This window comes from Lates calcarifer, linkage group LG7_1 (assembly GCF_001640805.2).
Source record: "Lates calcarifer isolate ASB-BC8 linkage group LG7_1, TLL_Latcal_v3, whole genome shotgun sequence".
NCBI classification, from domain to species: domain Eukaryota; kingdom Metazoa; phylum Chordata; class Actinopteri; family Centropomidae; genus Lates; species Lates calcarifer.
The window spans coordinates 6,777,998-6,794,972 of record NC_066839.1 but is presented as its reverse complement, the minus strand read 5'-3'; the positions used below and the strand labels follow the sequence as shown (position 1 = coordinate 6,794,972).

Here is a 16,975-nt window from a genome sequence, read left to right as displayed (position 1 = left end):
ATGATTCTATATTTTTCAAATTCCACAAAAGGACCAAAACGACCAACGTCTCTCTCAGTACTGTCTCTCTCAGTACTTGTCCTCAGAGCCCCAAGTCCACTTATTCCCACTGAAGAGTAAATGTTACACCAGAATAAATACTTGGGGACTATTTTCAACTCCATATTAATACACATTTGGTGTGCTACAGAGTATTTGCAGCAGCATAGCTGTATAGGATGGCAGAGGTGTAACTGAGTTAAAATGAACATCAATGCCCAAGATCATGCTACTTAGACCAAGACATTGGTAATTTAAAGCAGTAAATCCAGCATGTAGTTTGTCCAGTGAATAGTTTATTTTTCACTCCAGCTGAGCAAATATCTTGGTCGCAGTTCTCTAAAAAACAAACCAAAGGGATCCTTATCCAATATCAGTGAGGTTATAGTTATTTATGTTGTTAAAAAATTCAACTTGTAATGAATTTGTAAAACAATGTCCATATTATTTGGGCATTTGTAAGGATGTTATATTCCTCTGGTGATTTTTGGTTAATGCCATGAATCTGCACCAAACTTGCTGTTGTTTTAGCAACTCCCCCCCCCCCCAATCTGTCTGGCCAAGAAACCATTTGATAATTATATGAGGAAGGGGCAACAAACAAGACATAATAAAAAAGAAAAAACAACTTTAAAGGGTTCTGAGTCTGACCTCATAATGTCGGCTGGTAGATCTTAATGTCTGTAAAAATTATCCAGGTCAGTACACTAACATGCGCAACTTACCCATACAGCCACAAACACACACACACACACACACAAAACACCCTGAGGCAGCAGTGACAATACACAATACCCCAGATGACCTAATAGGACCACCATCACTTAATCCTCCCTCCCGGATGCACGGTTGAGCACACACACACACATGCAGAGGGACAGAGAGAAAAAGGAAGGGACAGTCGTCTGACCTCTCTGTCCATTAGTGTGTCTTTCTCCCCCTTATTAAAAAAATCTAAAATCTCTCTTAAGTCTTTCAGCATCACTCAGACCTCCTCAGGCTAGAGAGACAGAGCGTCATCTCTTCCTAGCAGCTTTTGGGTGAAATAACCACCTGTTCCGGTAACTGCAACCACCAGCAATTCTTGAAATATGATGACACTGGAAACACTGTAACTTCCCACATTTTCTCTTAGTTTAAGATGGAAACAGGACACCTTACAGGCGCAGGAGGGATTGAACCACAACTTTGATCTCACCCATGGGATCAATTTCCCATTGGCCTCCCTGCTTACATGTGCACGGTCAAAATGAACTGTATGACCTAAAGAAAACTGACAAAGGGCCTTGTTTTACGAACATGTACATTTTTATGTTAACTACAATTATCTGAATTTACAGAGCAGCTCCAATTCTTTTTAACCTAGACATTATTTTATTTATTTAGCTAATGTTTGTTTTTATAGGTACACGTACACAGCATGCAGCAACGCCATATACCACAGTATTTATCGCCTAAGCTAGTTCGGAGTGCCCTCCCCTACACGGACCTTTATACAAATACACAACTTAATCACCATAATGATTCATTCTGTAATTATTATAGTGATTGTGCTAAAAACTATATCATTTTTACTGTCTAGTTTTATGATCCTCCAGCACCTGAAGGTCAAAGCAAGGACCATCCGCTGAGCAAGTCAAAAACTTGTCTTTTCATTACACTTTATGGGTATCGAGTTTCAGTACCCATACTGCATCAGGACTAAGACTGACTGTTAAGTTGAAATGCTTAGTTGATTGATCAATTAGTTGACTGACAAAAAATGAATTGGCTATTTTGATAATCGATTACTCAGTTCAATAATTCAACATTACTAGCCAAATAAACACAAATATCCTCACTGTTGTTTGTAGCTGTACAGGATTGTCAATTTCTTTGAAAACATGGTAATGTATTTTTCTGTTTATCCTTGTTCTTACTCCACACGGCTAAACTCTGATCCATCAGATGCATTTCTAAAAATCTTTCCTGAAAACAGTGTGTGTGCAGTTGTGTGTGTTTCTATGCCTGTGTGTACTTCAGGCGAGGTTGGCCGGGGATTAACTCCACACCATTTAAAACCAGTCTGATAATCTATCAACATATGGCTGCTGGTAAAAACATGACATTTAGACTCTGTGCACATACAGGAGCTGAATGTGCACACAGACACACATAACATGTACATGTTTTCTCTCTCTAACATGTACAAATATTATATTATCATCTCTCTTAATACAGAAACTATCAAAGATGCCTCCCCCACAGAGGTAAGCGACTGATCAGATTGTTAACACAGATTATACATATCAAATAATCTGTAATATCTATAATAACATTAACTAACAACAGTCATTAATGCACTGAGCACTTTAACCACAAAAGATAAGCGTAGTTGACCGGACATAAAATACATAAACATATAGTAGAGTAACATGGAACAGTGTGCTCTTACCTTTAGTGGCAAGCCTCAGACACTGTGTCTTAGTTTCCTGATGAAAAAGACTACAATAAGACCAGTAAGTCCCAAGTCCAGACACAGCACAGTATAGCATCGACCAAGAGTGTGACTTTATTATGTTAAATATTGTACATATGTATTTACAATGTAATGAAAAAGGGGAGGCGTATAATCAATTGCCTGCAGATATGTTGCAGTTTTAAGTGGTGTGTGTTATGTGTATTGTAGAACACTGAAGTTCAGAAGTCATAACTGACTTCAGTTCAGTAATTAGTGTATCTTGTATTAGTGTATCTTTTAATGTGTGCACACAATAGAGAATTTACTCATAGCATCTAGCAGGTGAGAGCTGCATGTTCCCTGTGTGTTTAGTGTGACTTCACATGAATAAATATTTGCTTACCCGCTCTGTGCTGCTAACAGCTTGAAGGTAGATGTTGTAGTTCTTCCTTGGAGCCAGCGGAGGATTCCAGAAACCCTGGGGGATTAAAAGGAAATAATCATCATCTTTACGTGAGGCATAATATACACTGGCATTGATATTTTTAAAATCTTAATTCATAAGTTTAGTATGATTTCAATTTGATTAACTTAAATTTTCACTTGATATATTTGCTGTACTACACACCCTAAAGAATATGTGGCTCAGGTAAAAAGACTTGCCTGATATGTCTTGTTGTCTCCCACAGTGAAGGGGAGGGGCTCAGGCAGGTTGCTGGGGGACAGCTGGGCGGCATAATAATATGGAGATCCACCACTAGACGCACTGTGGTAGGAAACTGGAACCTGGGGAAGAGGATTTATTTCCATTACAACAGAAAAGAAAGAAAACAATGCAAATTCAGTTTAACAGAGGAGTTTTTCTGCAAATAAGAGCTCTGTTTTATAAGTGTGGGATCTGCTGGTCTATAGAGCCAAATAGTGGATATTTGATGTTTTTGTTGTTGTAATGAAAATGTATGTTAGCAAATAATTACATATATATTAGATAGATTGTTAAAGCATGGTTTGCTACATATATATAAAACAGATTAATAATCACCTCATAACAGTCAGAGGAAGCTTGGCGTCGTGTCCGCTGCGGATTCACCTCCTCCACCACAATCTGGTATGCACTGTATACAAGTATAACAATATAAAATGTAAGACACCATTTTTTTACAAAAACACTCATAGACAAGACAATGGAATGATAAATGAAATATCTCTGAGGTCTGATTTAAAAAATAGTCTGTGTAGTTGCGTTCATGTTTATGTGGCCTTTCTTACTTAATTACTGACACATGATACAATGTTACTTACTTAACTAGTTGTACTATAATGCACATCTTTAAGCTCGACCACGGCATTGTTTACGTTGCATTGCACACTGGTGTGACAAAAGCTTGAGTTTACATATTTTTACTGTATGTGTGTATATATATATATGTGTGTGTGTGTGTGTGTGCGCATATAGTACCTTATAGGTGCCCCCTTGGCTTGTGCAGGTTTGACCAGGACAGTGATGGTTGTTGCAGTTTCATTCAGAAAGGCCTCTGACCCATCATACTCATCTATTGTTGGGGCTAAAGAGAGAGCATCAGAGACTGTATTAGTCTATACACATCACCTTGCCCTCTCCCTAAATGCCATATTAAAAAAACTTAACATAATAATAATTATTTTCTACCTGAGATGTTAGTTGTCACATTAAGCGTGGTCGCAGGACCAAAGCCTTTGGAGGTGGATGCTCGTATAGAGAGTTGGTATGTGACACCTGGGTGGAGCTGGGAAAACAGGTGATAGGTGGCATTTGAAGGCAGAGACACTGTGAGTCCCGGCCGCTGGAGAGGCACCGATGGGTCAAATGAACGCACACCACTGTAGCTGATCTGTAGGTGTTGCAGGGAGACAGAAAGCAGTTTTTAACATTTTTACAACTGAGATGTTGCTAGTTTGGCTCCTAAAACAGCTGCTACTGCTGGTAATACCTCATACTGTATGATGACTCCATTGGGTTCAGCTGGTTCCTTCCAGTAAAGCAGAATTCTGTCTTCAAATGGAGTGGCTCTTAGTGACTGACTGGGAACTGGGCCGGGAACTGTCAACACATATAGAAAAAATTATATGATGCTAATAAAATTAACAGTAAAATTCTGCCCTCAAAATGAAAGAACTCCTAGTAAATCCATACCAACAACAGGAATACACACAGCTATGATTTCTGAAGTCCAACTTATAATTCAAGATCTGCCCTACGTAGTTTTCCCAAAAATATCACTCTCCAAATAAACATCAGAGCATTACTGCACTTACTTTTTACTCTCACCCTTACTGCAAAAGCTAGCATATAAACAATAAATTAATATGAATAAATACTTTTAAAGAGAAAATAAATGTGAAAATGAATGAGAGAATCTATGTATGAAGTGTGTTTTGTGTATCGCACCATCTTCATCAGTTTGTATGATGGTCTCGTCACTCTCTTTTCGTCCCTCTGGATTGGTCAGAATCATCTTCAGACTGACGTTGGTGTACGGTGGCAGGTTTCCCACGAGGTGGCGTGGTGCTGAGAAGAAAAAGAGATGGAAAAAAGAAGGGTTTAGTTTGATTGAATTTTAGTTGCCAATTAATTTCTTGTCAGTTGTCTAATCAATCAAATAATTAATTGCTTCAGCTCTAAATGCATGAATATCAGCCATGTCAGATCAGTGGTGCAGGTCATTTCCAGTGTAAGTGGATAAGATTCCCACAAATATTTGGTTGCTAGTTTTCAAGGACTCCTTGAGTATTTATGATTTGGTGTTGCATATTTTTAAAAGTAAATTTGATGCACTTTTAATCCATGTTTCAAATATTGACACAGCATCAACAAGCTGTTGTTAAAATGCAATGGTTGCTGATATGGTTTCTTCTTAATACATTATGGCAGTACTTGCTATGAGGTGCTGGCTTATCAACCAGACAGCTGTCAGTCAGCTTTATTTGTATTGGTATTTTATTACTTTGTTGTAAAAAAAAAAAAATTACTTTAAAAAAACGTACCCATAATGTAGCCTTTACAAATTAAATATTGCCTTCTTTTATAGTGTCACATTCAGTAAAAGTAAAATAGTCAATACAAAGTAGCAAACTCTGTATCAACAATAATATTGAGTATAACCTTTAGGGTCCATGTCCAAGCAGTCAGCCTTGCTGCGGTTGTTGGCAGTCATATAATGGTAACAGATGGTGACGTTAAAGGTGTGACAGCGAGTGATGTTGTAACCCAACGATTCCCAGTCCACCGCTATCAGACGAGACCTGGTCTCAGCAATCTTCAGCCTCTTAGGAGTCCGCATTGGTTCTATCAGAAACAGGGAGAAGAACACAGAGAAAAAAGGTCAACCACAATGGCAGATAGCAGTGGAAAGGTTAGAGGAAACAGTCACCATTTTTGGATGAATTTACATGTGAAAAGACTTTATCAAACATGAAAAATATCTACAAGGTTTCTAAGGTTTACAGTTTCTGTGCACTGTGAGTACTTTGTGTTGTAAAAAAAAAAAGCCCAAGAGTGCTGAGTCAACCATTTTCCCAGGTAAAACAAGGGTTTTACAATCATGTATTTCTGCTCCTCACTGTCATTCAACCGTTTCTCAATTGCAATAACTTCTATAAGGCACATCTTTGGTTTCTATCTTTTATGTGTGACCAAAACGGTTATTGTCAATACAATCTTCCTTCTCTACTTCCTGCCCAGGGCTTTAATTACCTTAACTGGCTCATTTAACTGGATCAATAACCTCCCAGACCCCACCCATCTGTACACACACAGACACACACACTCACAAGCAAGAATGCAAACACAAAACCAAACCTTTCCTACACTGCATCAGTCCACGTTCAGGCAATACGCTGTGTCAAGAATGTTTATCTACTAGTGTTTTGTCTCCAGCCATTCAACAGTAAGGGCAGACCACCTCACATAGAGGAGCCACTCCTCAAGCTGTTGTGGCTACCCATCTACCTAGAGTAGCTGTCCTTCTCGGTAGGAAAACTATTATCTTTACCAGCCACCAATCTTTGCAGAAGAGCTATTTCTCTCAAGGAACAACTTCTCTAACTATAACAGACGTCACTCAATCAGGAAGGCTGTTATTACTCCACAGGACATACTACTCTATCTACTACCCACACAGCACTTACCACTTGGTCTACAAGGGTTAAAGTGCAATGCATACATCTGTGTCAGGGTGTTATAGATAGCTGCACAGTTACATAGCTAGTGGCTAGGAGTATCCTCTGAGCTGATAACTGACATTTTCTTAAAAATGGAACCACACTTAGAGCTCGAACTGTGAATAAAGGCTGAATGAAGGCTGGTGAGGTTGAGTTGCATTGTATAATGTTAAAAGTCTGGTGTCTGGTTGGGTAGAAGTATTTAATGACATTTAACTGAAATACTCTCTCAACAGCAGAAGCCAAGTTGAAGAAAGGTTTAGAAAAGTGCTTTTTTCAGTTAACACTAGATGATTTTATATCTCTACATGTGAGAGGGCAATGGGTTATTGTGACAAAAAATCTGTTTGCTCAAGATCAATATGGCCAGTACCAGATGTACCTGTCAGATCACATCACCAAACTTAACTGCAATCTATTACTAGGCAACCAGAACAAATTTAATTAAAAGTTTTGTTTACTGTTCCTTGTCATAAACTGACAAGTTTTGATTCACAGTGATAATCATTTTATCACCTGTTGATGTTCCTTCCGCTTTCTATCTCTGTCTTGCTGTAACTCTCCTGCTTCCTTGTGTCCTTCCAGGATTTTTTAATAAAAACCTCACCTTAAATACAGATGCAAGTCTCTCCCCAACCCTGCCTTGTCTCATTCTCTGTTTTTCCCCAGGTCTTCCTCTCTCAGAGGAGACAACACAAGGACACAAACTTGTCGCTTCCTCTGACAGCCCATTATCTGCCTGTCACTCACACACACACACATGCACAGAAACTCACACACACGGCCACTCTCACACTTGGTTATTACCCAAACACAAACGCATATGCGCTTCAGGTTGTGACCAAATCAAGATTAAATCTGAGCAGAGCCATGTATATGTGTGTAATTACGTGTGTGTGTGTGTGTGTGTGTGTGTGTGTGTGTGTGTGTGTGCTGGTCTTAATAAAACTTATAACTCATAATAAGAATGCATCGTCAAGGGCAAACACAACTTTCATACACACTCACTCACACTGAGCTGTAAGCGGAATACAAACATGTTGAGGTTTACTAAGTCATTTAGATGTAAATAGCTCACTAATAAAAGGACATATAGACATATGAGAGAAAACAAGAAAGAAAGAAGAAAGGAAGGAAGGTTGTGACAACAGGTAATTCTCTGCTGAGCTGCTGCACAAATATTTGTGTGTGTGTGTGTGTGTATGTGTATGTGTATGTGTGTGTGTGTGTATTTTAATAGCTGAGGGGTCAGAGCATTTCATTTTTGCCTCAACCTGTTATTAGATGGTTGACATTTAAATAGAGCGAGACAGACCTACTGCTTTCTCTGCCTGTCTTTCGTCTATCTCTGTCTCTTCCTCACTTGTCCTGGTCTCTTCCTCTCTGTCTCTCTCTCCATGTTCCAATCAATACTTGTGATCTTCACCATAAACCTAGCTATTAGGACACACACACACACACACACACACACACACACACACACAGTTAGGGCAGTGTAGTAAATTGTATTGATTTCATGGTCTCTTGATGCTAACACTGCTTCACACCGATGGTCTTCAACATGGAATTAAAACAAAATATATGACTAGCTGCCTAGCACACATACACACTCAGACACACACACTAACCTGCATTTCAAAATCCTATTCCCCCTCCGACCCATAATGCAATGCTGCTTATCTCTGTCCATTTATAGTAAGGTAGTGAAAGCAACTAGCACAAGGTATTGGGAGAAACAATGAAAGAATGTGGCCAAATAGAGAAAGAAAGAAAGAAAGAAAAAAAGAAAGAAAGAAAGAAAGAAAGAAAGAGGGGGCATAGGAAGTAGCATAGAAAGTAAATGAGTAAAGAAGAGTGTAAAAACAACACAATGCATGGAAAAATGAAACTGGGGCTGGAGGGAGTGCGGGACAGATAAAGGGAGCAGAGAGAGAAATGGGAGAGAAAGATGAGAGAGGGAAAGAGAGAGGGACTGAGAGGTGGAACAGGGAAAGACGATAACTAGTTTGGAACGTGGCCAGAGTCAAGCGGGACCTGGTCCAACGGTAAACCACAGAGGCTGCCTTGTCTCTTTCTCCTCCTCCGGTAGACAGACAAACGACTGGATTCATGTTGGAACTAAAAGGCTTTGTTCTCCACAGATGGAGCTTTGAAAACAACAACAATACCAATAAACACCAACAATAACACCAAGGACGCAAGCTTCATATCAGCAGAATCCAGAGGTTGGAATTAAAGAACACAAAACAAAAGGAAATAAAAGTAAATGAAATAGAGCTACGTTAGAGGCAGAAAAAAAACACAAAGCATTAGGAAGAGCCAAGAAATATACAGTAAAAAGAGCACAGAGCAGGAAAGAGGGAAGCTTAAAGAAAGAGAGGATAGAAGGGGAGGAAACAGAAAAGGGTGACAGGAGATGCAGCTAAATCCAAGTTAATCTGTCCAATTAGTTCCTGGTAATCCTTCCTCTGTCATGAGAAAGACAAATGAAACTCCGTTCATTCATCCTTTATCTATCCCATATTCTCTCTGCATGTCTCTGTCTCTCTCTGGACCAGATTTAAGTACATGAAAGGTGCAAATTTACGCTGCACCATGTTTTCAATTTGCACTTGCAAGCTACATGGAATTTGATTGTGATTTGCCTATGCTGACGCTAATTATGAAATCAACAACTCCGACTGTCTCACAGAGCTCAAAATGCTATCACTATAATTCAGTGTGGGGGGATTCATGTGAAATCAAGACGCTCAGAAAAAGAAAACAAATTATACCTTGTGAGTGATGATAAAACGGAAATGCTCATGAATAAAATAACATTTCAAAATATCTATATTTACAGTGAAAGCAATAAGGTGTAATTAATCTCACTTCTAAAGATATGAGAAGGAAGCTGAAATATAAAACTTATAACAAATATATGCCACTGCAAAACAGATGTCCTTTGAAATATTCTATATTCTTATTATTGTGAAGAAATACCATAAAAAGACCAAAACCATCAGTGCATTACTTCATCTCTTAATACTCTCAGACTTCACTAGCTGGTTTGTGCTTCTCAGCAAGAAGCCTATTGGCTCCTACTGAAGATGTAAATCTTTAGAACAAATATACTTTCATTTCTGAATAAAGAGATTTCCTATAACAGCTGGACACTGTAGGTTTTACCAAGTGTTACTCAGGAGTAAATAGTCCATTTTGGGGGGGGGGGGCTATTTTCAACTGTGAATTAATACAAATTCGTGTTTACAGCAGCAGGGCAGTGTGGGTCTGACTCCAAACAAACTACAATGCCCATGTTCATGGAAATAAAGGGACACTTAGCGCAACATTATGGAACAGAGTGGTTATGTAGGTAATACTTGTTAGTTAACATTGTTGGTTTTGATCTTTTCATGGGATTTTGTGAAGGGTAGAAAAATACAGAATGTCATCAGACTTCAATTAAGAATACAATCATACCAACCCATAGAGTAATATGTGCAATGTAATGCACATTGTGCATTTTCTGTATGTATGGCCTCTGAAATTTCTGAAAGCTACAGTTCAGTTCTAGTTGAGATGTGTTTGCCGATGTTTTCAGAAATGGCAGAACCATGGAAGTTCAGTTTGTTCCCCACAACCTTTTCTTTCCCTAATGTTTTTAAAGTTTTAATACTCCCAAAAACTAGATTGACACGCAAGAGTTTATGGCTTTATTTCCCAAATCTACAAATCTGCATGTGCCTGCTAAAGTGGGAGAATTACCCATGCAAAACTGACCCACACAAATCATGTGAACCTTAGTAAAACCATCAAAATTCAGACTCTCAAACACACACGTTGGACAGCACTGGGCCTGACCCTTAAAGCGTCGCCCTGCTGACTGCGTATGTGTGTGTTTTCACATATATAAAGAAGTACATGTGATATATTGTGTGTGATTCCTACAACATCTGTGCTTGCGCGTCTGGAAATGTGTGTTTTGTGATTCCATTCTTCCTATTAATCCAAGTGATGCTGAGTTCGTGCAACATCGGAGAAATACTGTGACTCTTCCGAACTCCATGTGTGTGTCTGTACATTTCTCTCTATCTCGATACCACTTAGTGTGTCTCTCTTCCGTGTGTGCTTGTGCCTGTGTAGCTATGGTCTTAGAGTGTGTCTGTGTGTATTTGCGCAAGTGTGTGTGTGTGTGTCTAACCTGCCATGACCAAGAGGTTTTCAGCAGAAAATTCAGGATTTGGATTAAAAGCTACTTCATCACCTTCTTCTGTCACACACACACACGCACTCACACACACACTAACACGTGCACACGACACGCGCTCTCGCTAACTCTTAACTTCAAGTTGATTATTTTTCACCCTTCAGACAAGAGCAATAAATCACCACAGAAGAAAAATCGAGGAGAGTGGGAGTGAAGGAGGGACAGAGGGAGCAAGAGAAAGAAGTAGAGATAGAAAAGAAGTATAAAAGTGGAAGAGGAGGAGATGAAAAGAGAAGCTATGAGGAAAGAGAAGAAATCCTGCCTAGCATCACATTAATTGCTCTGCAGTGTGTGTGTGTGATTTCTGCTCTGTATTTTATCAACTTTATTGGTTTTTAATTAAACAGTGTTTTGTGTGGTGATAGATTGGGTTTCTGCCTGGTGTTTGTCCACACATTTCACTGTGTGAGTGTGTGAACATGTCTTCATTATATTCTGCTGAACTAAATATTCAGTAAACTACAGGTGGTGGGATCAGACAAACCTAACCAAACAGAAAAAGCAAAGGAATCATTACCATTTAAATAACATTTCTACCCTGTGTGTGTCTGTCTCACTCTCTCAACAAACACACACAACTCCAACTCCAAGCATGTGTGTGTGTGAGAGAGAGAGAGAGAGAAAACGTGAATGTGAATGACCCAGTCACACTGAGAACAGAGAGAGAAAGTGACAGGTAGGAAGAATTCACTATAATAATAATAGAGTCAGCAAAATATCCCAATAATAGCTACTTAGCTTAGGATGGGAAGATCAATACTACTCTCTCATCTGTATACTAAATATGAAACTATAGCCAGCACCTGGTTAGCTTAGCATGTTGACTGGCTGTTGTCACTTATCCAAGCCCCTAGGCACTGGGACGATCATGGATTAGCAACCAGACTTGAAGTTGCAGCCTCTGGTCTGACCAACAAAGCATTTTTACCATACAAAATCATTGGAAAAGAACTGGCTTAAATGTTGAATGGATTCTATTCACTCGAATAACATTTGGAAACTCAAGAAGGGCAGTTTGATAAAATAATTTTAGCCTGCATGCTCTAAACCAGCTCAGCTACTCATCTACCTCTCTGCAAAAAAGCCAATAAGCTTATTTCCCATAATTTTCTGCTATACCGTTAACAAAACAGAGAGCAAGGTGAGATTATTCAACATGTTTCCAACGTAAATGGTCTATCGTTTTCTGCCTTGTTATAAGACATGAACACACATATGCGTGAAAACGCAGTGGAATAGTGTCACTCAGTGGTAGCATTTTAAAAACTTTTTTAGAAGTAAAACTCTACAACTGAACATGGGTAATTTGTGCATGAGGATGTTTGCTGCAGAGTCAGTCCCTGAAATGCATTAGAGTACGAATTGCTCTGAAGATCGTGGAAGATTTAAGATTTTTCCCCTCTGACCATCCTCGTACTATTTGGTACATAAGTATTTTGCAGTCAGTAGACAAAAAATATTCAGATATACAGAATAATTTGATGTATATCTCTAAATTCATAAGCCTAATTTCCCAGCTTTGATCTGATATCAACACATTATGTGGATTACAATGAGTTAACGTCTTTAAATACAAACGTGTTCCTGCGTGAGTGAGGAGAAGAAGATTAATTTCCTCTTCCTGTCAAACAGGAAACTGTTCAATACATGAGTCGCCTGAACAAGTCTATGACTTCCTTTCTGTCAATAAACACACACACACACACACACACACACACACACACACACACACACACAGACTAATTCAAACACACACACAGGTTGGCATACATCAGTCAGACCCTGTGGTTATGAGTTTTCATCTCTCTTTCATTTCCATTCTCCAGTTTCATCATTCTCTCGCGCTCTCTCCCCCCACTTCCATTCTCTCCTCTCTTTCTCTTCCAGCCTTATTGTTTTTCATCATCTCTCCATCGCCCCTTTATTCTGTTTCTCATTCAAGCTCATTGCTTTTCTTTCTGTCTCTTTCTCTCTCATATCAACCCTCTCTTGCTCACTCTGTCTCTCTCCCTCAGGCTAGCTGTGTTTATATTTCAGTCGTTTATTTCTACAAATGTCAGACAGTGTTTCTGCCCTCCGTCTATTGATCCACAGAGAGAGAAAGAGATGGGGAGAGAGAGGCAGGGAGAAAAGGGGGAAAGGCAGCGACAGGGAACGAAGTAGAAAGAGAGATACAAGGGGAGGAATGGGAGGTACAACAGAAAGGAGGAGTAGCAGCGAGAAAGCAGGAATGAGTCGAGAGAGGGGGAAAAGGCAGGATAAAAAATGAGAAAGGTAGAGAGAGAGCCTCCAGTATTTTAATCACTCTTTCTCTCAGATCACTGAGCAACCACAGACTGACTCAGGCTCTCCCCTCCTTTCTTCTCCAATTCTATCCCTCGCTACATCTCTCCTCTCCTCTCCTCTCGCTGCCTGCACATGGTAGAAATATCACTCCACAGACTAAAATATAGATACTAAGATAAAAAGAAGAACAGTAGATGGACAGATCGATAGACAGAAAAAGCCTGTGTGCACAAACAGACCAAACTCGACCTACATTTTTCTTGCAGAATCAAGTTTATCACATTTTAGCTGGACAGACATATTTATAATCAACTTATACAAAATACATTCTAGTGAATGGTGTGATGAAAGATATATATAACCGACTATAACTGATATAGATCACATTCAATTTATTGTTGCTTAACTGGATGACTGTTTAAGATATGGTAGAAACAAAACTAATACATTCTTCCATGATGGCCTACCTGCACATTTAGTCCTGGTAATGAGTGGCGGTCCTGGTTTGCCTGTCCCTCCCTCTCCTGGCCTGGTTAGTAAAACTCTGATCTCGTACTCTGTGTCTGGGTCGAGATGCCACAACTTGTAATTGGGAGAGTTCACAGCGTGGGTCTCTGTCCAGCTGCCTGATGTCATACGGTACTCAACCTGAAGGAAAGAAAATCAAATAGTACATTTTATATCTATATTCTATATCAAATTAAGAACATTTAAAATATTACTCCCTTTACCAGATCAGACACTGTTCATCCAGTTTGGGATATTCATTTAATGGCTTTCTTATTGTCAGTTTTCAGAAGAAAACACTGATATTACACTTGTTAGCTTAGCTTAGCATAAAGAGTGCATTCAGGGAGAAACAGCTATTCTGGCTGTTTTAAAAAAAAAGTTTAATCATCATGCAGTAGCAAGAAACGCTACAGTTGTTTTCCTCTGTCATTACTCTTTATGCTAAGCTAAGTTAGCATCTCCTGGCTTGGTTGGCATCTCCTAACTGCTGACATCTCCTAACTGCTGACAAGAAAGCAAAAAAGTTTCCCAAATGAGTAAAAAAAAAAATTCTTAGTATTATCATCTCATCAAAGATTTATTTATTAATTTTTGGTTCACTTGCTTCATCATTTTAATGCCACTGTTTACAGTTGCTACACACCAGTTATAGTTTTAAACCATTCATTATCTCAAACAGAACATACCTCTTTCAGAATAATAGGTCCATCTCCAAATATGGAGTTAGCATTGAGCTGAATCAACAGGTACGTAGGGCCAACGCCTAGTAGCTGGGGTGGGGCGATGGGGTGCGGAGGCTCTGAAGAGAGAAAACAATGAACAAGATCATAAAAGATGGGTTCAAAGTGCCTCATGAGATCAATGAAAGACAGTGAAACAAGGTCACCAGATAACAGAAGAGGGTAGTACAAGGAACAAAGCCTCGACAGTGTTAACAGCTGACATGTGAGAGCTCAAACACATATTTTAAACAAATTACCAGTACATAATGACAACTATACCAATGACACAAATTAATAGGGACATCACACTGAGGGGCAACTACACTGACTTGCAGTATTATGACACGCAAGCTGTGTGGCTGTGTCATGGTGGACTAATTGGCTTATCAGATGGTAATGCAAAGAATCAGAGAGAAAGCGATATTCTTTTAAGACCCATTGTGTTCAGATTTCAGTAGCTGCTGTCATTTGGAGTTTTGTTTCTTGTTCTTTACTGTCTAACCAAGAATAAAACAATAACACACTCTCTTTATGCAAGGGTTTTCCGGATACTTCACATAACAAGCTTTACTTTCATCTAGTATCATCATGGTTAGTAGCCATGTTGTTTCAACCAGTGATGCACTCTCCTTTGCTGTGTTGTCTGAGTTATAATAAACTTAATATTAATGCAAACATGCCTTTTCAAGCTGCTTCACATCAAAAGCCTTCCACCTTCAAAACAAAAGACTGGACGGCTTTTATTGGGAAGCAGCTTCAGAAAGTGTCGATCACAGTGACCGACACTCTGAGCCCCTTTCACTTTTTTTCATTCACACATACATGCATTGATGCTTTTACATTAATATACCCTATGACTTAAGTCAGACATGATGGGATATTTGCATGTGCTAGTGTGATATTTTTATCTGATGAGCGAGAGGCAGAAGTGGTGAGTTTAAAAAGTAATGTTAAAAAAAGAAGAGTAACTACAGGTTTATGAGTGATGGAGTTTGTGTTGAAGCTACAATAAATGACTATCCTGGGAATGAGATATGCTTGTCCCTGCTTGTCTTCTGGTGAGTTGACTAATAAAGTTTCATCATTTTGTGTTATTAGACAGTGAATTCTAAAAATGAAATCTGTTGGTGCACAAGCAGAAAATGACAAATACTAGGTTAACCTTTTGTGCCCTCCCAGTAACAAACCTAGACTTGGCTGGAACATTGGTGTTTTGTGGTTTATTGAAGTGAAGACTGAATTTAACATGGCATATACTGTAGTTTTCATTACACATATGGCTCTAAACTCTCTATGAAAAAATACTGTGTGTGAATGTGTTTGTACTTGTATGTAAATGTGATGGATGTGTGATGATTCAGGGCCAGTCAGTCAGATCAGAGCTAACTGACATACATCTGTGATTGACAAGGCGAAATCACAACTCACACAGCCTTAAAACACTCTGCATCAAAGGTTCATCTTCTTGACACATATACACACAGATCAACACATGAATTAATCACATACACAAACACACACATACACTGTGATCTATCTCACATACAGTAAATCATACAGATTGTATCTCTCAGACACATTCTCATACACAGCGCTAAGCCATATTGCTATCTGTAAGGAGATAAAGAAAAATGTGATTTTTTTTTACAATCCAGCTTCAAACATATCATATCAAAGTGAGTATTATCTAAATTATATGTGTATGTGTGTGTTACTGTGCCTGTTGTTCCATTAATAGCTATATTTTGCATTGCTGTCACCTCTTTTCCTCTTTGTGTGAATGTGGACCTGAGTGTTTGTGTTTATATTTCTGTGTGCGTGTGTGTTGAATGCGGCTGTCAGAGAGGTGCAGGCTGGGAAGTGTCTTTTTAGCAAAAGATGAAACACAAGTTTGACAGCACATGCGCGTGTCTGAACGCAACACAGACACACAGACACAGACACACAGACACACACACACGCAGTTGAAGAGTTGAATTCAGATAATGAATGTTGAAGTGACTTCAGAAAACCAACAACGTCAACAACATGTCAGCTCGCAATGCCATCAAATAAACAAAGTAAACAACTTGATGATTAACAAATAAAGAAATAAAACAAAAACTCACAAAGATTCATTCAAGCACACAAAACAGTAGGTTTGCCTGCTTGCAGCTTTGTGTGTTAATTTGAATACATGTTTGTGTGTTACTTAAAAACCTATTGAATATCTAAAATATAAATAATAGACATGAAAATGAAACAGTAAAGAATGTAAGTGGGTCATTATGTGACTCCAGAGAAAAAACAAGAGCTGGAACGGGTTCATGCTTTTGATTTTCCTTCTTTTTTTTCCCTTCACTTGTCATTTGTACAGTTGACCTAAAAAAATATAACAAATCATCAGTGATGTTGTTTCATGATGGGTTTGTTGTCACCATCTTTTTATTATTAATCACGTGTGAACCCTCTCATCATTTCTCATTTTTTTGGGTCAAATCTAAATGATAATAATAAAACAAATCAACATTGGGAAAACGTCAAATATGT

General features: G+C 38.8%; 1 protein-coding gene across 17 annotated transcripts in view; it reads right to left on the bottom strand.

The window, feature by feature from the left end:
* ptprk (protein tyrosine phosphatase receptor type K) overlaps window positions 1–16,975 on the bottom strand; it is a 104,973-nt gene that overhangs the window by 25,730 nt on the left and 62,268 nt on the right. For all 17 annotated transcript variants that reach the window (XM_051071807.1, XM_051071797.1, XM_051071799.1 and 14 more), the window contains 11 exons: window positions 14,411–14,523; window positions 13,682–13,862; window positions 5,622–5,804; window positions 4,908–5,027; window positions 4,450–4,559; window positions 4,149–4,350; window positions 3,939–4,044; window positions 3,522–3,594; window positions 3,143–3,265; window positions 2,883–2,957; window positions 2,474–2,510 (listed from right to left, as the gene is read on the bottom strand). In XM_051071807.1, the coding sequence (XP_050927764.1) occupies window positions 2,474–2,510; window positions 2,883–2,957; window positions 3,143–3,265; window positions 3,522–3,594; window positions 3,939–4,044; window positions 4,149–4,350; window positions 4,450–4,559; window positions 4,908–5,027; window positions 5,622–5,804; window positions 13,682–13,862; window positions 14,411–14,523 (1,323 nt within the window). The remainder of the gene's footprint in view (window positions 1–2,473; window positions 2,511–2,882; window positions 2,958–3,142; window positions 3,266–3,521; window positions 3,595–3,938; window positions 4,045–4,148; window positions 4,351–4,449; window positions 4,560–4,907; window positions 5,028–5,621; window positions 5,805–13,681; window positions 13,863–14,410; window positions 14,524–16,975) is intronic.